The sequence below is a fragment of the Rhincodon typus genome, chromosome 7, assembly GCF_021869965.1.
Source record: "Rhincodon typus isolate 14 chromosome 7, sRhiTyp1.1, whole genome shotgun sequence".
In the NCBI taxonomy this organism is placed as follows: Eukaryota; Metazoa; Chordata; class Chondrichthyes; order Orectolobiformes; family Rhincodontidae; genus Rhincodon; species Rhincodon typus.
In genome coordinates this window covers 48,360,942-48,388,669 of record NC_063338.1, presented here as the reverse complement: position 1 = coordinate 48,388,669, position 27,728 = coordinate 48,360,942, and the positions used below count along the sequence as shown (strand labels likewise).

The following is a 27,728-nucleotide window of genomic DNA, read 5'->3' as shown; positions in this document are numbered from 1 at the left end:
GAATTGCATCTAATGTTCACCTTGTTGCAAGTTTACAAGCATGGGCTGGTTGAATACAGACAATGCCATACAAGTCTTTGGGACATTCGACCTGCATACCTGGCACCACAATGGCTCACACGTGAATTTTGAAATTACTGTGTATTGTGTTATTTTGATTGATTTTGGTAATGTCTATTTTAGTAAAGTGTTCTTCTCATAAAGTGTCTTCCTTTTCATTAAAGATAGTTAAGGGAAGAAAATGTTTAAAGATTTTGTTTTGAACAGTTTAAAATCAGTGACTTTTTTTGCAGAAGGAGCCTGGTAATGAGCATTGGCATAAATATTATGAATATTTGTCTCCTCTAAACAATTTAAGAATAGGTTTTGGTGTATTCCTGTCTTTGTATCCATATCACTAGTCATGCACACCTTAGTTATGCCAAATGCTTTAAAATAAGGTGAGTTTTTAATTGCTTTGAATAAAGAACCTAGTCATATTATTTAATCTGAAATACAAATAAGAAAAATTCCCAAAGAAAAGCTGCCACCTCAAGTGTTACAATTTGAATGAATTATTGTTACACCTTTCTCTGAGGGATTTTAGCATCATTTTGATTTCTGGTCCAGTTATGCAAGTGGTTGTAAAAATGAGTAAACATAGAAACATAACAACACTTTATGCTAAAAGTGTTACAAACAATCTCTATGTTCAAAATATATTTGAGTTTGTGACACATTTTAAGTAAGAGAGAAGCTTTGTGGGTCTTTCCTCCTTTTAGCCTAGAACTACAACAAAAAGGTGAACCTAGCTATAATATTCTATGTTACATGTCAAGCAGACAGAGTACTATTAGACTGTGGTACCTTAATATTGTGGCTGCTTTGAAACATTAACACCAATAGTGCTGCACAAGGGTACTGGCAGTCAGTCCCAGAAGCTATTACTTTTTGTTCCATCATTCTTTGTACAACAGTTCATTTGGGAGTAAAATTGTCTATCTTCAGTCTGTAATCAATTTTGTGCCAGTTTTTTGTTTCAATTGCCACCTGCTTTGCCCTTCCCAGTGCTTGCTTTGCTGTTGAAATATATCTTAATAAATAATGACTATTAATTCATCTTATTCTCGAGTTGGAATGCTTTCTAAACATTAAAATCTACAATGGTTACAACTTGAATTTCTCTCCTTTTTGATTCTTGAACACCTCCTTCATTCCACCTTTGCATAATTGCACAATTTTTCAAATTTTTAGGTGAATAAACTGAAACTCTGCAACAAGCAATGAGATTACAATGAAAGTCTCCGCAATAATTATCCCAGTATTGCTTTTCCTGTGCAATGGAAATGTATTTGGCCCTTTCATTGCAACCCACAGCTGAGACCAAGATCTTGTAAGATGGTGCAGTAGAGACCTGATCACTAATTTATTATCTCCTTGTAGGTTGCTTTAAAATTGAGCCATACAACCAATGATCTCATGAGGATTTCTAGATAGGGGACTGTGCAGGGCAAGGATACATTTCTCAATTTTAATCTAAGGTTGTTAAAGTTATTTTAATTTGTGCTCTTTCCAGATGCTTATTCGCCGAACGACAATGGAGCAAAATCTGAATCTGTTTCAAACCTTCAGCCTCAGCCTTCGTTAAACTCCATGCAGAATTCCCCAGGACCCAAACGTTCAGGAAACACTCTGAAGAAATGGCTGACTAGCCCTGTCCGTAGACTCAGCAGTGGCAAGGCTGACAATCGGAAGATCGTTAAGCAGAAACGAGGCAGGAATGGCAAAGCAAGCATGGATCCAGCTTCACCCAAGGCAGGAGAGAATGAAAATGCACCTCAGGAAGACAGTGCAGATGAGGTATGTTTCTTTTGGCACAGCTCTGAATGCTTTATTTTGAGGGCGGGGTGGGATTTCTTTAATAGGTCCGGCCTTGAAATAAGAACAAGATCGTTTGAGCCAACACTATATTATAACTGTTAATAGATAATGAACTCTACACTAGCTTGACTGCTAAGTACACTGCCCAACGTCAAACTGAGCACCAGAGACCATAAATTTCACACCTTGAACTCTGGCTCTGACTAGTTCATTTATCTTGGCAGGAACAGTAATATTAGATTTGGAGGAGAGAAATTAATCAATTAATCAATTAATCTCGGCTCTCAATTGCTATCAATTTAAGCTTGTTGCCAAGAATAATAGGAGGAGGACAAAAGGCACTGATTTGGGCTGAATTGCAATGTTCCCTGACATTCACTGTCCAGGTTCACATGTGAAAAGGGGCAGTTTGGGTGTTTTCTTTTTATCACTGATTTACATGACTTTAAATCACTAACGTACTTTGGAATCTATTAAGTATATATTGTTTGATCTGTCATGGAATTTCTCACAACAGAAGGGAAGGAAAGATGAACCACCCAGTGGAACTTTATCCAAGTCTTCGTCTGGAATGCAGAGTGGAGGAGAGGATGAACCAGATGACGAGTCGCATACCCCTCTTCCTCCCCCAATGAAAATCATTGATAATGACCCGTCACCAGAGGATTGTGTATGTAACCCAGCTTTCTAATGTCAACACACTCGTGAGTCAGTTTGTCTTGAAGCATGGATCTTTAACTTGAGAAATGAAAAGGCACTTTGACACTTGCTCATTTTTAGTCACAAATTTGGTAATTTGACTTCCCACATGGTGAATGGTCAGCTGAATAAATTGCCATTCTTTGTAATTTGCACAGAATTGCTCAATTTTGCACAATCAATACCAGATTGTTTCAACCCAGCCCAAAACAAACTCTTGTGCTTGTTTTAAATGGAATCATTAATATACACATAATTAATGAAACCTCTTGTGCATTGGCTTAGTAGATTCAGTTGTTGACATTCCTGATTATTTAAGCATCAAAGTGTTGTGAAGAAACCATCTTAACTGTTGCATTACTTTGTAAAACAAAATTGTTTAATATGGAATTTATCATAGAATCCCTACAGTGTGGAAGCGGGTCATTTGATCTATTAAATCTACACCGATCCTCCAAAGAGTATCCCAGGACCCCCCCCCCCCCCCCCGCCTTTCCTGTGTCTAATCTGCCTAGCCTGCACATCCTTGGCTGCTATGGGCAATTTAAGATGGCTAGTCCACCTAACCTGCACATCTTTGGACTGTGGGAGGAAACCGGAGCACCCAGAGTAAACTCACATTCTGCAAAAGACCCGATTCTGGATTAAAATTGTTTTTGGGCAGTGACTCAAAATCAGGCAATAGCAAATTAAAAGGATCAGTTAAGCATCACAGTGCCCCTTCTAAGGCATTCACAAAGATGCAGCAACCTGGAAGGTACCATGACAGGCTGTTGACAAATTGTCACAATGGATAGGAAGATGGCAAGTGTATCACTGCGATTCAAAAAAGGTGGGAAAGAGAACGCAGGGAGCTACAAGCCAATGGTCCTGACATCAGTTATTTGACAATTGCTGGAATCTATTATTGAGGAAGTGTTAAATAGGTGCTTAAATCATAATGTAGTTAAATGGAGCCAATGTGACATTATCAAAAAGACGGCACCTTAAACAGTGCAGCATCCCTTTGTACTACACTAGAGTGGCAGCTTTGTTTTTTGTGCATGCAGTATATTTGGAATTCCAAAAGACATTTGTTATAAAAAAAGGTTGTTACCCAAGGAAAACATTCATGGGGTTTGGTCAATATATTAGCAGGAATAGAAGATTGTTTAAAGGACAGAAAACAGAGTGGAAATGAACAGGACATATTCAAATTGACCGCCGTAATTAGTGAGAGCCGCAGGGATCAGCGTTGGAGTCTCAATATTTTACAGTCAATTTTATGGGCTGAGAGTAATCCATACAGGTTTTCTGATGATACAAAACCACAACCACATTGAACAGAGAGGAGGACAGGTCAGATGAATGGCCAAGAAGATGGCGTATACTGTGAGGAACTGTGAAGTTATTTACTGCGTTAAGAAGGATAGAAAAATTGTTTTTAAAAAATGTTGATACTTTTATGTGTTGATGCTTAGAGAGATTTGCCTGGACCTGTATGAGGAACACAAAGATAGCATGCAGTTATGGCAAGTAATTAAGAAGGAAAATTGCATGGTAGTCTTTATTATACAGGGCTAGAACACAAAAATTAGTAAGTCTTTCTACAACATTATTGGACTATTTGTGAGACCATACCTGGAGTGCTGTGTGCAGTTTTGATGTCTATTATCTGAGCACAAGGTTAAGCAGCTATCACCTTACTTTAGTTATCTAATAGCACAATGCCATACCCTGCAGGACTTGGACATCTGTATCATTGGTGCTCCTTTTTCTTTTAGAGTTCTTTGTTTCCCTTCAATGTGTAGCTGTGTTCCTAGCTTTGTTATGCACACTGAATCCTATCAGTGACTCAAAAGGTGCAGTCCTCTTGACTTTATCCGGATTTGTTTTCCAGTTTTTTTTGACCTGGCCTTATTCTGGTTTGTTTATCAATAAAGCGAAGCAATGAAAACTAAATACTTTTCTTGAGTAAAATAATTTAGTCAAAGAATTCAGTGATTTAAATATTGGGAGTCAATTTGACTTTTTTTCTGCTTTCCTTAGTCAAGCAAGTAGGGTAATGCAGGTGATGGCAGAATAGTGATTGCTTTGGAGTTGAAAAAGAGGTAGATGGGAAGACAGGCAGAAAACAGGATAGGCTGCAGAAATTATTACTGGACAAAAGAGAAGCAAAATTACAGAAAATGGAGAAGTGAGCAACCATCTTTTCATGTATGTGAGAAACTGTAATGGAGTTCAACTGATACCAGTGTAACCAGTGCAAAAGACTGCAAAATTTTCAGGAAAAAATTGTGCTAAGCGCCTACCAAATTTCTGCAATCAGTTGCCTTTTCTCTGAAAGCGTTGCATTACAAGAAGGCACTACCCATAAAATTGGCCACAACCTCAGGGTGAATGGATCTTCATTGAATGTTTCTGTTAATTGCACTCATTTTGCAGTCCTTCAGGGAAGCTTCAAAGATTAAGCTGTAACCTTTGGGCCCAAGAACACAAAGGGGTACATTTTGAAAGGTTTTGAATGATTTTCAAAAGAACACTTAAGAGGGAACTGACTGCCCCAATCAAAAATAAACTTGTATAATTTTAAGAGTGTATTTGCATAGTAACAGCAGGTTTTCAGAAATAAATTGAAATAAAGAGTGACAAAAACCTAATAAACATCTAGAAAGTATCAGTGAAGAGAAAAGTGATAGTTACACAAAACAGAATTTTTTTCCAACTGAAAAATTGGCTTTATAATACATGTGCATGGTTTGAAAAAATCGGAATTGCTGGAGAAACTCAGCAGGTCTGGCAGCATCTTGGGAAGAAAGCAGAGCTAATGTTTGGAGTCTGGTTCTGATGAAGAGTCACTGGACTCGAAAAGCTAACTCTGCTTTCTTCCCACAGTGCTGCTAGACATGCTGAGTTTTGGCAGCAATTTCTATTTTTGTTTCAGATGGCCAGTATCTGCACTCTCTGTTTGGTTGAAAAAATTGGAGGTGAGCGTGTGCAGTCAGATTTTTGGTGTCAGCAGACATTACATTTTTAAAATTAATTTCCAATATTTAAAATCAGGTTAATAGCAGGTCTTGTAATAATATTGTGATTAAAAATTCTTGGCTAAATGTGTTATCTTGAATCCATCTTAAGCTGTAGTTAAACTTGACCTAGATTTTATTCTAAAATGTATCAAAGAGTATTATTAAGCAATATTTTCTCTTTTCTAAAAGAAATCTTTTAAACACCACCAGATTGTGCAAAATCCATAGTAGATTTTGCATTAAAAGAAATTTGAGTTGCAGTCGGAGGTTTTGAGGGAAAATTTGTAGGAATAAAAATACCTTTTGAAACAAGTGCAGTTTAGTTTGGAATCATACCAGCATCCTAAGTGGGAACTTCAGCCCAGTGTTCTATGCCATGCATGTTTGTGCGCATGCTATTTGGGAGCTTAGTTGTCTGCACTGCATATGTGACTATTAAGTTTATAGTAGATGCAAAGAGGTTTACCCCGCATTTTGAGGATTCTTTGGGGAAAGTATTTATTTCTTGCAGCATGAACTGTCTGTTATTAAATGCAGTCTTTGATACGGTAATTTATGGCTGCAATTAATGTATACTAGATGCCATGAACTATTGATGGATCAGAATTTAGTTTACATTGTATATATGCTTCAGTGAAATGACAATGATAGTGGAAGTAGTTTCAAAAGAAGAGCTAAACCATCAGCCTTACCTATGAGCTTCAATTGGTTATGGAAACAGATGTTTCATGAACAACTGATGCCAGTCCATCTTTGCCATAATCTTAAAAATGCATTTCCAGCATCTCCCTATACTTTCAAATCCCACAATAATGCAGTCTGAGCATGTGTACTCTGGAAAACCCTATAAGGAAGAGAACCTGCATAATAAGTGTGACAGCTGGAGATAAATGTGCACATCTAAAGGTAACTTTTGTGACAGAAAAATATAAAACTCTAAGGAAGTTTAAAAAAAAGGCAACCAAAAATTATTTAACAACATTAACGTAATTTTAACAATAAAGAGGTTTTTCAGAATGTGGATTGAACTACCCATATCATAAGATGACCAGATAGAAAACAAAAGGAAGTTTTGTTCCTCTGGAAACTGTGGACTGGATTTTGCAATTCTTGATGGAGTGGGCAAAACAGAAAAGAAAGTCCACTCATTCCTGCCCCCACTGTCTCAGCACAGTGAATCAAGTGTCAAAGGGAGACTCCACATTTAATCAGGCTGCTAGGCCAGGACCTCAGGCAGGTGAGGGATTATGTCACGAACAGGGATCATTCACAACCACAAATTCAAAGCCCTGTCTATACTCTCTATCTCTCCTTATTCCTTTCATCCAAATCAATGAAAAAGTCAAGTCAAAAATCATACAAATGCTGTCAGCTTCAGCAAAATGAAGCAATTTAGCCCCTCAAATCTGATCTGCCATTCCAATACAATCGAGGTTGATCTACCTGTGCTTCGAATTCCACATTCCCATCTACCAATGATAACCTTTAATTCCCTTGCCTATGAGAATCCCACTACCTCTGCCTTAAAAATATTCAATGACACCACCTCCAAAGTCTTCTGAGGCAGAATTTCAAGGTCACATAACCCTCTGAGAGAATAGGTTTCTCTCATCTCTGTCCTAAATGGATGACTCCTACATTTTAAACAGCGTCCCCTAGTTCTGTTCTCATCCACAAGAGGAAACATTTTTCAATGTCCATCTTGTCAAGAACATTTAGGATCTTATACACTTTAATCAAGCCCCCTTCACTCTTCTAAACTCCCTTGGAAACAAGTACACTCTGTCTTCATAAGACAACTTGTTCATTTCAGGTATCAATCTCGTAAACTTATGAACTATATCCAATGCGTTTACAGCATTCCTTAAATCACTAATGTGCTGTATAACTGAAACATAATATCCTTACTTTTATGTTCAATTCCTTTAAATAAAGGATTGCATTCCATTTCTCCTCTTAATTACTTACTGTAGCTGCATTCCAACACTTTGTGACTTACGCATTAAAACAAGAGATCCCTCTGCACCTCAGAATTCTGCAATTGTAAAAAGCTGAGGCCCAGCTGAGCTCCCTGCAGGACTCCACTGGTCACATCCTGCTAATCAGAAAAATATCTATTTATGCATTGAGTGTTATTTGCCAGCCAGCCAATCTACAATCCAAGCCAATATATTACCCCTCAGACCATGAACTCCTACTTTGCATTACAACATTTTATGTGGTACCTTGTCAAATGCCTTCACGAAATCCCAGTACAGTACCTCTACAGGCTCACCTTTACGCACAGCACATGTTACTCTTTCAAATAACTCCAATAAGTTGGTTATGTATGATTCCTCTTGGTGAAACCCCACTGACGTTTCCTAATCACCTTGAGTTTTCCTAAGTGCTTAGCTACAACCTCCTTAACGATCTATTCTATCACATTTTCTAACTGGCCTTCAATTTCCTGTATTTTCCATCCATCCCTTCATGGATAGAGGGAGGATATTTGTTACTTTCCAGTTGGATGGAACATTTCCAGAATGTAGCGAATTTAGAATTTAACCCCAATGCAATAACTATCTCATTAGCCACCACTCTTAACACTTGTCTCAGGGTATGTTGGCCCACAGCTCGATCAGTTTGCTTAGTATTGCTTCTCTTGTACTTATAATTTTATCAAACTCCTCTTTTTCACCTCCTGATTTACAGCTATTACTGAAGTATATCCTCTATAGTGAAGGTAAAAGCAAAATATCTGTTCACATCATCCACCATTTCTTGATTATCCACAATTAACTCCCCATTTGCACTCTCTAAAGAAACAACACTCACTTACTCTTTTTTAAATATCTGTAGAAACTCTTACTATCTGTTTATACATTTCTAGTTAGCTTTCTGTCAATATTTAATTTCTTTCTTCTGCCTAATCTTTTTGTCGTTCTCTGCCACTCTTTATATTCTGTCTAATCACCTGAACTTTGTGCAAGTATATGTTTTTTCCTTCAGTTTGATGCTTCCATTAATTTGCTCAGTTAACTTCGCATGGTGGATGCTCCCCTTAGAATTTTTCTTTATAGTAGGTACATGCTTGTACTGAATATTTGTAAATCTCCTCTTAACTGTCTTCCTCTGCTTCTGCAATGATCTTTCCCCTAGGCCCATTAATAATTCAATAGCTTGTTAATGAGCTACTTCAAAGTGGTGGTTGGGCTTCTGGTTTCCATGCCTGCTCACCTTCTAAGATATTGGAAATTGGCGTGAAGACATGGAGTTCTGGACCCAATCTTATCACGCTGTCCTCAACATATACTGGGGCATGGGGGCTCACCTGGTTTTTCAGGCATAAAATGCAGCCGTTTTGTGGGCACATGTGTGTGTAAAAGAGACAGGGACATTAATAATGAAACGAGCCACTGTAACTTGCTTCTTCATGACACTCCTGCTTGAACTGTTATCATTCAACCACAACATTTGTAAATTGCAAATGACATAAGCAAGTTTAAAAACATCACATATAAGTCTTTTAAACACTACCATTGAATAAAACTTAAGAATAAAATATTTTTGGTGTTGTCTTTAGGGGTTCATGACCTTAGTTAGGCAACCAATGATGTATTGTAATTTTCTGATAGTTTATTGAGTTTGTTAAGAAGCAGTAGCTTAGAATTTGTATATTAATTAGTTCGATGAAGCATGGATACAACTGTGACAATTGGGGATGGTTCACTGATACCAGAAGGCAAACAGGCTGTTGTTGCTCAATGAATCAGTCTCATTAAAGTGGTGGGGACAGCGTCATGATCTCTAAATGAGGCACTAGGGAACTCTTCCCTCGGTCTTCCTTCTCTCCTTCTGGTTCATCTTCTATCTGCCTGGTAAGGACTGCTCGATGGAGACTGCTCTCTGGGAAAAGTCTTCTCTGCCCTGAGTCCACTCTATTCTTGGGCCCTGTGCAGATCGGCAGTGTGGATTTGACCTAGCACTGGCACAGTTACTCCAGCATGGAATTTAGCTCTTTAACTTTCTCTTTTCCTATGCAGTCATTCCAGTGTGGAATTGGCCTGGGCCCTGCAGGCTTCCCTCAGCACATCCTGTCCTAAGTAATCCTGCAGTCTGAGCCTGGCACTTCTTGTTGTATCATATTTCTAGGGGCAGCTATTTTCTCCATCTCAATCAACTGCCTGAACCCTTCTGTCCAATGGCCATGGGACAGGCACCCATGACATCAGATAATCATCGTCCCTTTGTCCACCCTTATCAGGGAGTCAGTTTACCATTCTTTCTAAGCTTATTTTCAAAAACAACACACTGATAATAGTTTCAGAAATAGTAGGAACTGCAGATGCTGGAGAATCTGAGATAACAAGGTGTAGAGCTGGATGAAAAGAAATTTTCTGAAGAAGGGTCTAGGCCCGAAACGTCAGATTTCCTGCTTCTCTGATGCTGCTTGGCCTGCTGTGTTCATCCAGCTCTACACCTTATTATCTTTAACACTGATAATAGAACATGTTTGGTACCAGATGGATTATTGATGCTAGTTCGGTAGGCATCATACCTCTGTATTTTTCATAATTCTTCCCTTCAGTTTCATATGCTAGAATTTTAGAAAATTAATTACTTCTGTACTGGCTGTTAAGTGTAATCCCATGCTATACAGCAAATGCTAGCAAAACTCTGTTTTTAATGGACCCACAATATTCAACTGTTGATGGTCACATTTTTTTTCCGTTTGTCTCTAATCTCTGCTGTTTGTGCCAGTCTTGAGGATTTGTGCAGAATTAAAGCAGTCATTTTTTTTTCTTGTTTGACTGGACTGGTACTCTGAGCATTTTGACTGAGTGCCAATCTTTTGGCTTTTCCCTGTCTTTTCCCGATACCCTGCATGATGTTTCTCAATTGACATAATCTCCAATGCCCTCTTGAATGCCTCAATCGAACCTGCTTCTACCCCATTTTCAGGCAGTGCATTCCATGCACTAATGACTTACTGTGTGAAAAAGTTGATTCTCACGTCACATTTGCTTCTTTTCCAAATCACTTCAAGACTGCACTGTCTGATGAGCAGGGAAAATTTCTCTCAACCTATTCTGCCTAGACCTCTCATAATTTTGAAACTTCTATCAAATCTCATTTTCACTTTCTCGTCCCAATGAGAAGAATCCTGGCTTCCGCAGGCTGTTCTCATAACTGAATTTTCTCATGCCCTGCAATCTGTTCATAGTGTTTGTATCCTCCTTAAAGTGTCGCAACCAGAACTGTACACAATACTCCCACTGACGTCTAACCAGTGACCTGTATAAGTTCAGTGTAACCACCCTGCTCTTGGACTCTATGCCCCTATTTTTAAAACTTAGAATACTTTATGCTTTATTAACTGCTCTCTCTACTTACACACTCATACACCCAGAACTGTCTGCTCCTGCACAGCCTTTGGAATAGTACCCCAAATTTCTCTTCCTGTTTGTCATACCAAAATGTATCACCTCACACGTCTGTGCACTGAGCTTCATCAGACACCTCACCATACTCTCCACCAACATGGCATTGTACTTTTAAAGTTCTCTTCACAGTTTATGATGTTTCTGAGAACTTGTCAGGATGGCCAAGTGGTCTAAAGCTTCAGACCAGAGGAGTGTCATTCCTTACCTTGCTGAAGCCTGGTGAATTCTGGTTCATTTCGGGCCTTTGTGGCAAGTGGTGGGGTCCCTCCATCTGGACTAGGAGGGCCAGATTCAAGTTCAACTTGCTCCAAAGGTTGTAATAGACATTATCTGCAATGTTTCCAAGTTTTGTATCGTCAACAAGCATTGAAATTGTCTCCTGAACAGCGAGATTGAGGAAAAACAAGGACCTTAAATATCAAATCTGGGAGACTCCATGACAAACCTTTCTCCAGCCCAAAACATATCCATTAACCATCCCCCCCTTGTTTCCTGTCCCTCAGGCTAATTTTCTATCCACGTTGCTACTGTTATTCCATGAACTGTAACTTTCCTCACAAGTCTGTTGTTGTATGGCAATAATATAAAAAGATAATGTAACTTTTCTTAACGTTGTTCTTTGGTGACTAGCAAAAAATGTTTCAAAGTTTCGTTGTGTGGACTGTGAAAATGTGCATCGGTCGCAGCAAGTGGGAGCACAGTGAAATCATAACACAATTTGGAGACCTGTAAATATCCACGTAGACACTTCTCCGTAGGTCTGTCTGTATTTCAAATTGCTGATGCTACTGGTCTGAGTGGGATGTGTCGATTGCTGTGTCTATCTTTATACCAGCTTGCAAAAACATCATTTACAGCAGAATAAGGCAGATACATAAACTTTGCAGCTGTCCTTTAATGGCTCTTAGACCTTCTCACATCTGTCTCCTGCTCCCCCTGTAATTTTATTCCAGCTCTGATAAAATGCCGTCATAAATAACATCTGTAAAAATCATTGTGGGGCCATACCTTCTAACCAGCCAGTGTAAATACATCGCAGATTTTAAGGATGTTCACTTTAGTGCTAAGACACTTAAAGTAACTGCATTCAGCTGTCAGCTTTAGAAACACTTCCTGGTTGGAAGCAGTGGGCTAGATTGAATCCATCTGTCTTTGTGCAAAATATGAGGTCTGGCCCACATAATGATCGATAGGCTCTGTGTCAGCCTGGCCCACTTAATCATTGATAGGCTCTGTGTCAGTCACCCGGCAGTGGGAATCCACACTTCTTGGTTCATCATGGTTCTGAAGTTTTCACACTGATTTTGCAGAGCAATGAACATATTCCTAATTTCGTTGTGAATATTTTCTAACAGAAGCTTCAGTTCCAATGCAGCCTGACCCTTCAGTAGTTATCGGCCTCAGATTGTATTTTTACAGGTTATTGGCTGTAATTTCTTCACTTTTTGTGTTGTTTTATGGAATGTGTAATATCTCAGGCCACTTGATGAGTTTTAATTTAATTTGATCAGATTATTCCTAAAATATTGTAGGATCTGCAGTTCACTTTCTGTTTCACACACTGTCTTTTCCAATGGTCTGAATCTGATAATAACTCCCATGGGAAATCCCTTGGAGCTGCTTCCACTCCACCCCACAACGCAGCATTAATTTTGTTTACCTGTTAACTTGTCTGTAACTTCTGTGATGTGTCAGTGGTTGAGCAGTCTAACCCAATGTGAACATTCCCATTTCTCTTTTGAAAGTTTATCCACATATTTAGTGCATTTATTGTAGAAAGTCTGTTTGGTGCCTCTGAGAGAGCTTCCCTCTAAGATCATTTACTGATCTTAGTTTGAGAAGTCACCGCAAGGATAAGTTATGTCGAGGTGCCAACTTCTTTCCCTTTTGAAATTAGAAATGTGACTGATTTTACTCCCAATTCTACCTTAAAAATTGCCGTAGACAGGATTTGCATAGTAATGGATGGTGATTAGAGGTGGCAGTACCCCTCATTCAAAATATGTGAGTGTTTCATTTAAATATAGAAACTAGAGGGACTGCACAAATTTCATCCATGCAGTTCATACATGCAGGATGTACCATTCATCCAGCATTGAAAAGTGTTGCTGGGGCCTGGAAAGTCTGGTGGAAGTTAACGTAAGAGAGAGAGTAATGTAAAATTAAATAATTTAAGCCATTCCTGGATCGTTTTTGATCATATTTGTTCACCTATCAATTAGGTTCTCATGATTATTCATGCAAATTGTTCTAATTAGTTTTCTTTTGCCCCATTATTAATGCTATACACATGGATTTCCCAATGGCATTATTCTTTTTTGAACTGTTAGAATAAAGGAACATCAGATCTCTGAGTGATATTTACCCTGCATTGTATAATAGAGATATTTCATTCTTACTCAGATCTATGGTCAGATGTGACCAACCCTTCCTTCAGCAGATGCTTCTGCACATGCAGACTCCCATTCCTAAAGGAACCACGGACTGTAGGCTTGATTGCAATCTTAGAATAGTCACATGTTTGGTTCACCATAACATCAGCGACTTTGTATGTCACGTTTTCAATGTCAAGGTATGAAAGAAGGCAAAGAAAAATGAGGCAGAGCTTAGTTGCCCTGTTTGTCACATCTACCAAGATGCCACCAACAACATTGGCAGATGCTGGAGCCCACACGTGGAATGATCAGAGGGCAGAAACCATCTACGACAAAGGTATCTCCAGCTGCAATGTACCACGCTGACTACTTCTCTCAGTTTCAACAGTTTGACCCTCACATCAATATCAAGCTCTTTGTAGGCCTGCTGCAATGTTGACACCTGGGGACAGTGTCACTGAACAGAAAGTAAGGCCACCCTTTTGCCACTATCGCCTGCAGCACTATTCACACTTCAGCTTTTGGCCTGCATGCAAACCCAGGCCTGTATCTTCATCTCCCTTTCATTTTATCTTTGTTTATTGCCTCTTTGGCCACTCCTGCGGCTGCTTTGGGAAATGCTGGCAGTTGGTTGCAATTCTTCTTCAGTTTTTTCAAAGCATATAAAATGTCACTTGTCTCTGGTTGCCAACTTGTGTTTAAATTTCATCTGCAGGCCAATTTATCCTTTCACTCATGGTGCTGGATTTTTCCCATGGACTTCAGGACACCGTTCTCAGTACCAAATGGGGTTCCTGATTCCACACTTGTCAGCAATGAGATGGGTGGCACAATCACCAGGAACACAATGCCTAAATGGCCATCTTCACTGACCTCTTCAGGATGGTGAATAGCCACTTGATCCTGCCAGCCCAATCACAGCTCCAGAGAGATGGGTTATTCTCATGAGGCAGATTGGACACCAATACAAGCATCTCAGTGTGGGTGTGTTGTCTCTGGTCGACACACAATGACTGTACCGAAGACTCCTGGAGCAAGTAGGGACATTAGGATGTAGAAAATCCTTCCACACAGACCGATTTACCGATGGAGACTTTGGCTTTTCATTTCCGTGGCCCCTTTATTGGAGCCTGGGCTCCTACGGCCCTGTTGCCTGTTATAGAGAGTCACCCAAATTGAGCTGGAATCTTCAGCACATGGTTTGGGGCGGGTGTTGTTCATCTTTGTGAAGTGAGCAATTGACCTGGATCCTAGGCTACTCAAGCAGGTGTTCCCCAAAAGCATAAATACCTCAAGGTACCATCCTGACAGAATTGCCACTATTTTAGCTGTCTCTGACCACAACTTTTATGGGGCCAGGAAAATGCAGCCCCCTGCTATGTGCACCATGATCTAATTGAACAGTGGAGCAGGCCTACTTCTCGCACATCTTATGGTCTTATGGTTGTATGTGCCTATTCCAAATCTGCATCTGGAGCTCGGAATAGTAATGCCAATAAGATGACTAACAGAAGAGACTGCAAGTAATCCAATACCTTTCTGACAAGGTTTGTATCACTTCTTAACCTTTTACACCAGAAGTCATCCTTCAATCTGTTTAAACAGTGGAACTTAAGCAGTATAACAGGAGAGCATGTCATACATTCACTTTGACAAGTTCAAATCCTGATCTCTCCCAATGTCTTTCTGGTAATTAAGGTTCCTTTTGCTGATTGGCTTGAAACTGCTTGCATTAATTAAGCCTGTGTATTTATCCTTGATCAATAATGGCCTGTAATTGCCTTGATCCTCGGGCTCTGGTGACAGCCTTGCATTGAGATGTAGCTATGTAAACTCTGCTTTTAATTCCTTCTTTCATATGAAGTTACAATCACTGTCACTCTGAGCCTTCATCCAGTTTGAGGCACAATACAGAAAGCCTGGTGGATTTGAACAAATCTTCAGTTTAGAATATACATCAATTGTCATAGTCTCCCATGGTCAACCCTTTTGACTATATAAATATATTCTGCACAGCAAAACAAACCTTCCATCAAGTTGCCAACAAGACATATCTCTAGGCTTTTTAGTTTTACACTGTTTCATTTTGTATTTTTGAAGACTTTTGCAAACCTTAGTCAGTCCATATTTCAGGTTGTGTATATTGAATAATTTATATAGGATCACATTCATATAGCACTATTTAAAACTCATTGCTGCTCTTCTACTTCAGGATTGCGTCATTATTAGGATTTTCATGATCACGAAGAACTTGTGGTAGAACTGTGGACCTTGCAGGAGTTGGCACAATATGGACATGAACTTTCCTGAACAACAATATATGCTGGTCTTCAATCTTGAACTTATTTCTAGCAACACAATGACAGGCAATGGGACAAGTCACCAAATATTCATTGGAATGGGGTAGATTACCACGCTGTCACAGGAATGGGGTAGGTTTCCACACAGTCACAGGAATGGGGTAGATTACCACTTGTTAAAATCCACCCATTATTCTGATTGGTATCGAGGAGAAACGTGGGAAATCTTAAAACAAATATGTTAAGTACAAAGGTCCTCTTACCATGAGTTAGCATTTCTGAAAAAAATCTAAGTTGTCCAGTAATTTGCTCTGATATGGAGGTCGAAAGTCCAAGTTTCCAATCAGTTTCAAAATATACGCGCTTTAATAGTAACAAGCCTGAGAAACAGCAAAGATATTGTGCAAGCTTCTTACAAGCTGTGTCTGGTGCACCAGTGTAAATTTTCAACTTCTGCCTGGGGTATAAGACTGACAGCAAACCAACTGTAACCAATCGGACACCAGTTCTATATGCCAGCAGTCATTTAAAAATCTGTCCCCCTTGTCCACCTGTTAATAGATTGCTTCATCTGATTTCTGTTAGAAAATGTTGAGGCTTGTAACGATGCTTTGCTATCACCCTAATGCTATTTTTTACCTTTAATGTGTACCCTACTTTACCCTTTTTCCTCCTTGTGGCATTACTAATGGCTTGTTATTTTCCTTTTCCTTTTCCTGTTCTCACCTTGGTAATGTTCCCCTCGTTTCTAATCCTGCAGTCCTCTTTGCATACTGCCCGTCAGAGCGCTTCTGAAATTCCCAGTGCTGCGGACCTTGTCAGTGCAATCGAAAAGCTGGTTAAAAGTAAACTGGTAAGTTTAGAGTTTCTAGAAAAGAAATGGATTTACAGTGCAACTTTCAAATACTTCTCCTCAGCCAGACAATTTTTTTTCCAGTTTTAGAAAGTGGTAGAGCTTTTGCCTTACAGTCAGATAATCACAAGTTCACACTGCAGCCCGGGAGAAGCTCATGATCCACGGTTGACACTTCAGTTCAAGCTTGTTACAGTTCCATTTTCTGGTTGAAATTAACCTACGCCATGTCTACCCACTCAAATGGACATGAAATGTCCCATTGCACTGTTTGAAGAAGAGCAGGGAATGCTCTTAATGTCCTGGAAAGCACTTGTCCTGCAGCCTATATAAATAAAGCATATTTTCTGCCTGATTTAGAGATAACACAGTGTGGAGCTGGAGGAACACAGCAGGCCAGGCAGCATCAGAGGAGCAGGAAAGCTGACGTTTCGGGTCAGGACTCTTCTTCAGAAATGGGGAGGGGGAAGGGAGCTCAGAAATAAATAGAGAGGAAGGGTGGGGCTGGGGAAGGTAGGTGGGATGATGATAGGTGAGTGCAGGTAGGCAGTGATGGGGATTGGTCAGTGAGGTGGGAGGAGTGTATAGGTGGGAGAGAAGATGGACAGGTTGTGTCAGGTTAAGGAGGTGGGGACAAGAGGGAGGGTTGGTCATGGGATGAGGCCAGGGGTGAGGAGATTTTGAAACTGGTAAAATCCACATTTAGGCCATTGGGTTGTAGGCTCCCAAGGTGGCATATGAGGTGCTGCTCCTCCAGTTTCCAGGTGGCGTCGTTGTGACACTGGAGGACGCCCAGGATGAACACGTCGCCCAAGGAATGGGAGGGAGAGTTGAAATGATTCACAACTGGGAGGTGTTGTCATTTATCGCGAACAGAACGCAGGTTCTCTATCTCGTTTTAGTTTGTCTATGAGTATTGGCCGATGAGGTTCTCTAAATTGCAACAACACCTAAACTTCAATAGTGTGTCACTGGGTGTGAAGTTCTTTGGGACATTCTCAGGTCATAAAGGACAATAATTAATTGCATTGTTTTCTTCAATCTTCGCTACAGTGCAATTACCATGAAACGATAAGCAATAATACATTTCACTTGAATGATAGTGCTTCTGCAAAAGGACTGAGTTTTGTTTGATTCAGTTGGTAGTCACTCTACATTATGTGCAGTTGGCCTGGACTGCAGTTGTGCTGAGTGATGCTTCCTCTTACTTGGCAGGTATAGGAAAGCAGTGGCCTTGTCACTGGACTAGTAATCTAGAGTGCTAGGCCAATGCAGTAGGTACATGGTTCTGAATCCCACCCTAGTAGGTGCTAAAGTTTGAATTCAATTAATAAATCTGGAAATTAAAAAGAAACTTGTTTAATGTTGATTATGAATTATTGATTACCATAAATACCCATTTGGCTCACTAAAGTCTTCATTTGAGAGAAGAAAATCTATTATTCTCACCTGCCTCTGGTCTATATGCGACTCCACATCAGCAGCAATTTGGGTGACACTAAAGTGGCCTATCAAGCCATTCAGTTGTATCAAACCGCTACAGTCTGAGAAAACAAATGAAACAGAATGGACTACCCAGCGTCGCTCAAGGCACCAAAAACAGATTGCCCCTCAGCTGTGTCCAACCCATTTCCCGCAGTCTGCCCTCATCCTTTCCCTCCCACAACAATGATAGGGTCCCTCTTGTCCTCACTTGCCACCCCTCCAGCTTCTGCATCTGAATGATCATATGCTGCCATTTCTGCCACCTCCAGCAGGATGCCACTACCAGACAAATATTCCCCTCCACTCCCTTGTCAGCATTCCGCAGAGACCTTTTCCTCTGGGACACCCTGGTCCACTCCTCCTCCATTCCCAACAACTTCCCACACCCCCACTGCACCTTCCCATGCAATTGCAGAATTTGCAGTACTTGCCCATTTACCTTCTTTCCCCTCACTACTGAGGACTCAGACACACTTTCCTGGTGAAGTAGTGATTTACCTGCACTTCATTCAATCTATTCTTCTGTATCTGTTGTTCTCAATGTGGTTTCCTCTACACAGGGGTGTTGAAACACAGATTAGTTGACTGTTTTGCTGAACACCTACACTCTGTCCATTGAAATGACCTGCGCTGCCAGTTACCTGCCACTTAAGCACATCACTGTGTTCCAATGCCATCATTTCTGTCTCATAGCATTCCAGTGAGGCTGAACACAATCTGAAGGAACAACACGACATCTTCTGCCTAAATACCCTGCAGGTTTCAGTATTCAACACTGAGTTTCAGAATGTGAAAGCCTGTATGTTCATAACCTTACCCCCACTCCCATGGGTCTGTCCTGTATGGGTTGTGCCAGCCCATTTTCAACCATTTACACTTCTCATAAGCACCCTACTCAGCATTTATCTCTCTCTCAGCTTATCATCAGCAATCTTTGTTTGCCTGTCCTTTTTTTTTCTCTCTCTCTGTCTGTCTCACTGGACACTGTCTCCATGTACTCCAATCACTCCTATCTCACCTTCAATCATCAGCATAAATACCTTTCTTTCCCAGCTATTTTCAGTTCTGACGAAGAGTCACTGGACTCAAATCATTAATTCTATTTTTTCTCTCTACAGATACTGTCTGACCTGCTGAGTTTCTCCACTACTCTCTGTATTTATTTCAGCTTTCCAGCATCTGCAGTTCTTTGTTTTTATCACCTGCTCATTGATGCTTAGTTCAGGTTCTGCCAGGTCCATTCAGTTTCTGACCTCAGTGTGGTCTTAGCCAGATCATTTACAAGAGAACTGAACTCGAGAGTGTAAGTAAAATGGTGCTTGACATAAAAGCACTATTTACTGAATGTGGCATCAGGGGGCCCTCGCAGAACAGGTATAGATGGGAATCAAGGAGAACACTCTGCTGGTTGGAGTCATACCTAGCACAGAAGAACATGGTTGTGGATGTTGGAGGTCAGTCATCTCAGTCCTCGGACATCTGTGCAAGGGTGTCTCAGCGTAGTGTGCTAGGCCCAAACATCTTCAGCCACCTCATCAATGACCTTTCCTCCATAATAAGATCAGAAATGGGAATGCTCACTGATGATTGCACAGTGTTCAGCACTGTTCACCACTGAAGTAGTCCCTGCCCAAAATGCAAAAAGGCCTGGACAATACATGCTTGCGCTGACAACTGGCAAGTAACGTTTACGGTCCACAGGTTCCAGGCAATGACCATCTCCAGTAAGAGACAATCCAACCAATGCACTTTGACATTCAATGGTGTTACTGCCATTGAATCCCCCACTATCAATGTTATGGGGTTTACCATCAATGAGAAACAGAACTTGACCAGCCAGATAAATACAGCACCTATAAGAGCAAGTCAGCGGCTAAGAATTCTGCAGCGATTAACTCAACCCCTGACTCGTCTACAGCTGTCCATTTGCGAGGAATGTCAGGAGTATGACAGAATACTCCCACTTGCTAGGTGAATCCAACTTCAACAACACTCAAGAAACTTGATGCCATCAAAGCCAAAGCAGCCTGCTTGATTGGTACCACATCTAACATCTTCACTGACATTCTACATTCACTCCCTTTGCTGCTGATGCACAGTGGCAGCGTAAGGACCAGCTGGAAGATGCATTGCAACAATTCGCCAAAGCTCCTTTAGACAGAACCTTCCAAACCCGCAACCACTCCCACTGGAACAGGTACATGTGAAAACCACCACCTGCAAGTTCCCTTGTAGCCACACACCATCCTGACTTTGAAGTATATCGTAATTCCTTCACAATCGCTGGGTCACAAACTTGAAACTCCTTCCTAATAGCACCATGTGTGTACCTACTCCATATGGACTGCAGTGGCCCAAGAAGGCAGCTCGTTACCACCTTCTCAAGGCGAATTAGGGATGACCAATAAATGCTGGCCCGGCCAGCTTAGCCAACATCCTGTGAATGAATTTTAGAAAATGGTTTTGGAACCACAGTGAAATGAAAGTTACAAAGGCAGCTTTCAAATTTTACATTCAAATAGTACAACATTTGTTCTGTTGCAGGGACGTTGTTGTTAGTCAACAGCAGGGTAGATAAATTGTCTGCCCCAATCAACTTGAACAGAAATTGGTTCTTCTGTTTCAAATCTTGCTTTCGTCTGTAGTGACTAATTTGAGCTACAGAACAATAGGTTGTAGAACTGGTAACAGGAACACTTTCAGTTGATGGAAAAAGATTAGCACCAAAACCATATTTCAACATAGCATGAAAGAGTGTAAGCTTCATTAGAATTTTCCTGCAGTGCGTTGAGGGCAATACATTCCATAAGCCTTGTGCAAGCATTGTGATGATAAATGGGGAGATTTTGGAATGTGAAGTTTCAGTTTAAATTCCTTTGCTTTCACAGTTGCAAATTCCTTCAACCTGTATGCATGAAATAAAATTTAAAAGGTGCAGTGTCAGAAAGCATCCTGATCTGAGCAGCCTGACATGTTGGTACTATCTGATTAGCTCAAATGTTACTCAGTCCTGACAGGAAGGAATTCTATGATGGTTTTGGAAACATGTTTCCAGAAGTATAAACATATTAACTGATGATTTGTTAGAATCTGCATCCCCGAAGTCGAACCAAAAAAAAGCTATATATTTAGCAACATTAGGATGGGAAAAGGGTCTCTTTAGTAATTAGTTGTTTCATTATCTAATATTTCTTTGACGCAACTTGTCCTCTGTTTTCTGTGTGCAACTTGCTGTGTAAGTCCTCTCCACTGTGCCAGAAATGACATCGTGGATTAAGTTGTGTATAACTGTGTTTAATATGGAAGTTAGAATTAAACTTTTGTTGCAATGTGCCACCTTTAATATTTCCATAGGTCAATTTAACAGTGATCAAAAGTTCCTCGGAAACATTTTCAGCTTGAAAGTTTCTTTTCCTAATTGAAAAATGGAGACTTGACAATTACTTGCTGCAACTGCTATAACCGACAAGTCATATTTATTACCAATTCTGCAGACTATAAATTGGACAGACAATGAACTCTGCTGTTAAGGAGCATTTCCTGACTTATTTTACGTACTTTCAAACCTCAGTGTAGGATTCAGGCCATAGGAATATTTCTAAACCTTATGCATCCTGAAAAACTCTTTTGGTTTAACAGCACAATTTTAAACTGCACATGTAATTTATATTGTTATTTTTGGTTTATATAAAATTGATTTAGATTAATCTGAGCCATCAAAAAGCATTTAATTAATCACAATGCGGACATTCAGAAATTAATTTTGATTGTGGTTTTGCAAAGTTAAAACCTGTGAAAGCATTAATAGACCGTACTTATTTAATTCCAGCATTATAAAGGAAGGCTTGTATTGCAGCTACATAGTAACGGTGCTTCCCATTTGCAAATTAGTAATATTTTGCCTTCTTTCATTAAACAAATTTGTTAGTAAAAAACTCCATTTCTCTCAGAAAGAGTTCTGTTAATTGCCTTTGGTTTATACTGTGTCTTGTGCTAGTCTTAAACTTTATATTACACCAATAACCTTTGAGAAATGTGTGGAGATGAACACTATGTTTATTGAAAGCATCAGTGGAATCATGTGATGAAGATTGGCCTATTATATATTTACAGAATATGCAGTATCGATGTATGCCATTTTTGCTTACTTTGTATTAAGAAAAAAACTTTCAAAAATCAACAATTGTTTTATAGACTCTGGAACCAGGCTGCTCCTTTCGAAGTAATTTGAAAGATCCTCTTAGTCCTGAGTCAATGAATTCTTCAATGTCACCTGGAGACCTTGATGAAGAAAAACGAGCCAAAGCACTTAAAGGCAGAGCGTAAGCTATTTTTTCTTTAACATTACAGTGAAATCTAACATAAAAACTGATTACAATCAGTATATTCAGATATGCTACTTTGCCTCAAATTCTTTCATTTCATATTTTGCAGATCTAAATAAAAGTTGAAATTCTAGATTAAATAATCATAAATGGAATCATTGCAGTGTTATGTACCATCTTAAGTTTGCAGTTACTAAGGAAGATTAAATATGTTGCATACAGTATTCCCATTCATTGTAAGTTCAGCTAGTTGAAGAATGCCACAGATCAGATGATCAGCATGTGACTCAGAAACAGTAATTGTGTTACAAACTAGATTAGTTATAATGGCTGAGATAAAATCTCACTTCATTAATTTGAAGGCTTAATGCATTTGAAGTATTTTCTATCTGAAAGTTATGTTATCAGATGTTCACTTCTATTTTTGTCTCAAACTTTGGTTCAAGTTTCACAAGGCGTAATAGAATTCAAGTGCTACCTTTTGATCAGAAATAACTGATTTTAAGCTGGTACTGTAATATTACCAGGTTTAAAATTATTTTTGATTAACATGCACAATATAATTATTGAATCATTAGAAATTGATTCAGAGTGGTGTTGCACACCATTAGACATTTAGTCCAAAAAGATGTAAAGTGCTCAGTCAATAGACAAAGTGCTGTTCAGCAAACATTTGTTGAGCTTCCTTCCAAGAAAATAAGGTGTTGAGGTTAGGAATAAGATGGGGTCTGAAAATTACATCAAAATGTACATTGAACAGAGGTGCTCACTACTTTGGCTCCCCATTGTAGACAAGACCTTTAAAATCATGAAAAGGATTTGAAATGTAGGAATTTGCTGACTTCCAATGTCCACTTAATTATGTTTTCAAAAAAAATTATTTTCTGCGAGTTGCAGTGATATTTTCATGGCAAACAAATTTGGTGAAACAAGAGGTCTGGGAATATGCTTCATTTCTTGATCAGTAGTTGAGAATAACATAGAAGTCATGCTTGGATTAGAGTCAACTTTAGATGCCTCAAAACATGCAGCTTTGGCAGCATCACCAGGCTACCAGCATGCAAGCCTTAACATTTATCAGTCTTTGATTACCAGGGACCAGATCCACATTGCTCTGGTAGTTTGCTATCATTGAAGAATGAGGATGATGGATTAATCATTTAGACTTCTGACGTATAAACATTTCTTTACTCACAAGGTTGTGAACTTTTGCAATTCTCTACCTCAGATAATTGTAAATACTCCCCAATGTATACATTCTCAGCTGAAATGGATAGATTTTTGATCTGCCAGGGGATCAAAAGATATAGGATGTGTGTGAGAAAGTGGAATTGAAGCTGAAGGTACATCATGATCATATTGAATGATGAAGCAGTTTTGAGGGACAGTCAGGTTTACCCCTATTCCTCTTTCTTGTGTTCATAAACCTTGCACCCCTTCTCTGTGCAATCTTAGAGGTTCCAATAATCACTAGTCAGGCCTTCGTGTGCTGGAATGGATAAATGATTTTGAAATTTCAAGTCAATAACTTGGAGAAAAGTTTGACAACATTGGCGATTATGTCCTGTAAAATATCAGAAATAACAGCCTGAATGTTCCAATGTAGAAAGTGAAAAATAATCAATTTAAAGTAGCTGATGTGCCTGAGGACGCTGAGGGAAGTCCGATGGACAGTATTTTTGTTTAAGATAATGGTTCTGAAACATGTGATGAAAGGTGTATATATAATATAAATTTTGGAGTTTGGATTTCAAATTAGATACAGGTGGGTCTTGGGTATTTCTATGTGGGGATTTCTTTTTTAAAATTGATAGTGTCCTTCCAGAATAATGATTAAAATCCAACATTTTGTCAGAGAGAAACTGACTGTAGATTCCTGTGGTGTTAATGGAAAGATAGTTATACTGTGGCATTTATGAAAGGTGGAGTAAGTGCATAAGGTCATTAGCTTTGTTTTAAGCTTAGAAGAATTGAGTAATTTTTTAAAATTCAGTTAGAAGACACCAACATTTCATTTTGTTTAGATTCTCTTCTAGAAAAATGATTCAGGACAGTTCAGGGAACAACTTACTTCAGCAGAAGTGTTTAACTTTTAAAACTTCCAAACCATAAGAGATCATTTGGAAATGTGTAGCTTATCAATGTAATAAGACTATGGCTTTAATAGATGTATTTTGTCCTTTTATTAAGAAGAATGGTTGAGGCAGAGGTAGCAAGTGGTCTACTTAAAGGCAATAAAGTAAAAAGCTTCTGAGGCCCTGGGTTTTTTTCTTAAAATTGGAACAATAGTAGCAGCCTGAATGGGTGGGCTTAAACTCCCACAGAACCAGGATTTTTAGCTTTAGCTTTCTGCAGTTGCTGGATGTGGAAGCTGGTGTTGAATGGTGTTGGGAAACAAGTTGAAACTTTGTTTTTTTCTCTATGTTGAGATCACTTTCACAGTTGTATATATAGATACCTTTATTTATTTTATTTATTGTTTGCATAATAAACATTTGTTAAGGATGATGTACATCCATGCGTAGATATGTCTTAGTGAGTAACCACCACGTTAATGAACAAACTTTTAAAAAACATATAATCTGTCAAGCCAGTTTTCATTCTGAGATCCAACTTGTCCACTAGTACCATCTGCTGGGATCATAACAAAAAGATTAATGCTGGAAGCTGTATTAAGCTATTGATGTCATACAAATTTGAGTGAATTCCAATGGGGTCAGATATATGATCCCTGTCTTCCAGTAGTTTTAATCATTATTTGCAAATATTTTGAAGGGAATAAGTGATTCCCTCATAGATAGATGGAGTGCCACATAAGTGGGCTACTTTGTTCTGGATGGTGTGAAGTTTCTTCAGTACTGTTAGAGCTGCATAAACCGAGGCAAGTGGAGATATTCCATCATGTGCCTGACTTATGCCTGTAGGTGGTGGCCACCTTTGAGAAGTCAGGAGGTGAGTTATCAACATCCTGGGGTTTACCATTGACCAGAAACTCGACTGGACTCACCACATAAATACAGTGGCTACAATAGCTCGTCCGGGCCTAAGAATATTGTGGTGTGTAATTCACCTCCTGACTCCCTAAAGCCACTCACCATCCTGACTTGGAAATTTATCACTGTTCCTTCATTGTCGCTGGGCCAAATCCTAGAATTCCCTCCTTGAGTGCATTATGGGCCAACCTACACCACATGGACTGCAGCAATTCAAGAAGGCAGCTCATCACCACCTTCTCAAGGGCAACTTGGGACAGGCAATAAATACTGGCCAGCCAGAAACACCCATACCCTGTGAGTGAATAAAAAAATTCACAGAATTCCAAACCCCAGACCGGCTCTTTTAATCACCCTATTTATATAGCTGCTTCTGTTAGGTTCCTGGCCAATGGTAACACTTAACCATAATACTGTCATTGTATATCAAGGCTAAATGGTTAGATTCTCTCTTGAAATGGTAATTGTCCATGACTTGAGTTAAATGAATGTTATTATCTGCTTATCATTACAAGCTTGAGTGTTCTCGATGTGTTGTTACTTGTTGGCATGGACTACTTCAGTACCTGAGGAGCTGTAAACTTCAGTTGTCAGCAAACATCTCCATGTCCTACCTAATGATTGAAGGAACGTAATTGATGAAGGAGCTGAAGATGGTTGGACCCAGGACACTATCCTGAGGAACACTTACAGCAGTGTCCTGAGCTGAGATCTTTGGTCTCCAACATCACAACCAGTGGAGCACTTCCCCAGATTCCCCTTTGACTCCAACTTGGCTCCTTGATACCGTGCTTAGTCAAATACTGCCTTGATATCAAGGGCTGTCACTCTTACCTCACCTCTGGAGTTCAGCTGTTTTGCCTGACGTTTGAACTGAGTTTGTAATGACTTCTGCAGTGGAATGTCCTTAGTGGCTGAGACCAAACTGACATCAGTGAGCAGATTAGTGGTAAGTGCTTGGACAATTTCTGAATTGTTTGGTCATTTCTACTGCTGTAATTGTACTGGAACAGCTTGGCTATGGATACACATTTTATTTGGAATAGGAGTCTTCAATATGATAGCCTTGATATTGGCAGGCCCCAAAGCTTTTGTTGTATCTAGTGCCTTTACCCAGTTATTGATTTTACATGGAGTGAATGAAATTGGCTGAAAACTGGTATTTGTGATGTTGGAGACCTCAAAAGGAGGCCAAGGTGGATCATCCACTCACTGTACCTGGATGAAGATTTTTTGCTAATGTTTCAGCTTTGTCTTTTGCATGGACATGCTGGGCTCTGCCATAGCTGAGCTTGAACATGTTTGTGAAGTCTTCTCCTCCATTTAGTTTTTCAATTGTGTGTCAACATTCACGACTGGATGTAGCAAGTCTGGAAAGCTTTGACCTAATCCATTGGTTTTGGATTGTTCAGTGCTGTATATACTTGTTGTTTCAGCTGCTTAGCGTGATTGTAATCCTGTGTTTTGAATCATGCCGTTGGTCCTGGCATAATCTCCTGTACTCCTCACTGAATTAGGATTGGACCCTGCTTTGATGATAACGATGCAATGAGGGATATGCCTGTGAAGTTACAGACTGTGGTTAGGTACCAGTGCTGCTGATGGCCCACAACATTTCATTGATACCTAGATTTGCTACTATATCTAGCTTGTATCTATTGTTTATTGCATGATCATTGTGCTCTACTGCACATGGAAGGTATCCACAGTGTGAAGACTAAACTTTGTCTCCAAAAGCATGGTGGCCAATCTTACCAATACAGTCAGGACAGATACATTTGCAACAGATAGATTGGTAAAGATGACTTCAAATAGTTTTCTGCTTTTGTTAATTCTCTCACCACCTATCGCAGGCCCAGTGTGGCAGACGTGTGCTTCCAGACTCAATCAAATCAATCAGTAATGCTGTTCTTGAGCCATTAGATTGCCTAGTGGTGTTATCAGTGGACTGCTAATCCAGAGACCTGAGTTCAAGTCCTGCTACAGCTGATAATGGAATTTGAATTCAATATAAATCTAGAAATAGGGGTCTAATGATGACCATGAATTGATTGTCAGGAAAAACCCATTCAGTTCACTAACGTCCTTTAGGGAAGGAAACTGCCATCCTTATCTGGTCTGGCCTACATGTGACTCCAAACCCACAGTAATGTGGTTAACTCTTAACAGCCCTCTTGGCAATTAGGGATGGGAAAACAAAGCTGGCCTGGCCAGTGATAGCCACATCATGTGAATGAATAAAAGAAATTGAACTTCCCCTTACCATTTAGCTCTGAGAGATCTGTTCTGCAAAGGGACAGGATATACTCAGGGACGGTGATGGACATTTCTGGAATATTGGTTGCAACACATGATTTGATTAGCATCCCTGTGTCAAGTTGTTGGTTTATTAATCTGTGGGACT

At 39.6% G+C, this 27,728-nt stretch overlaps 1 protein-coding gene across 1 annotated transcript in view; it reads left to right on the top strand.

The window, feature by feature from the left end:
- Nucleotides 1-27,728, top strand: part of kalrna (kalirin RhoGEF kinase a) — a 675,519-nt gene that overhangs the window by 567,902 nt on the left and 79,889 nt on the right. Inside the window, exons 35-38 of the mRNA XM_048598757.1 lie at nt 1,556-1,839; nt 2,378-2,542; nt 16,429-16,521; nt 22,201-22,328. Of these exons, the coding sequence (XP_048454714.1) occupies nt 1,556-1,839; nt 2,378-2,542; nt 16,429-16,521; nt 22,201-22,328 (670 nt within the window). The remainder of the gene's footprint in view (nt 1-1,555; nt 1,840-2,377; nt 2,543-16,428; nt 16,522-22,200; nt 22,329-27,728) is intronic.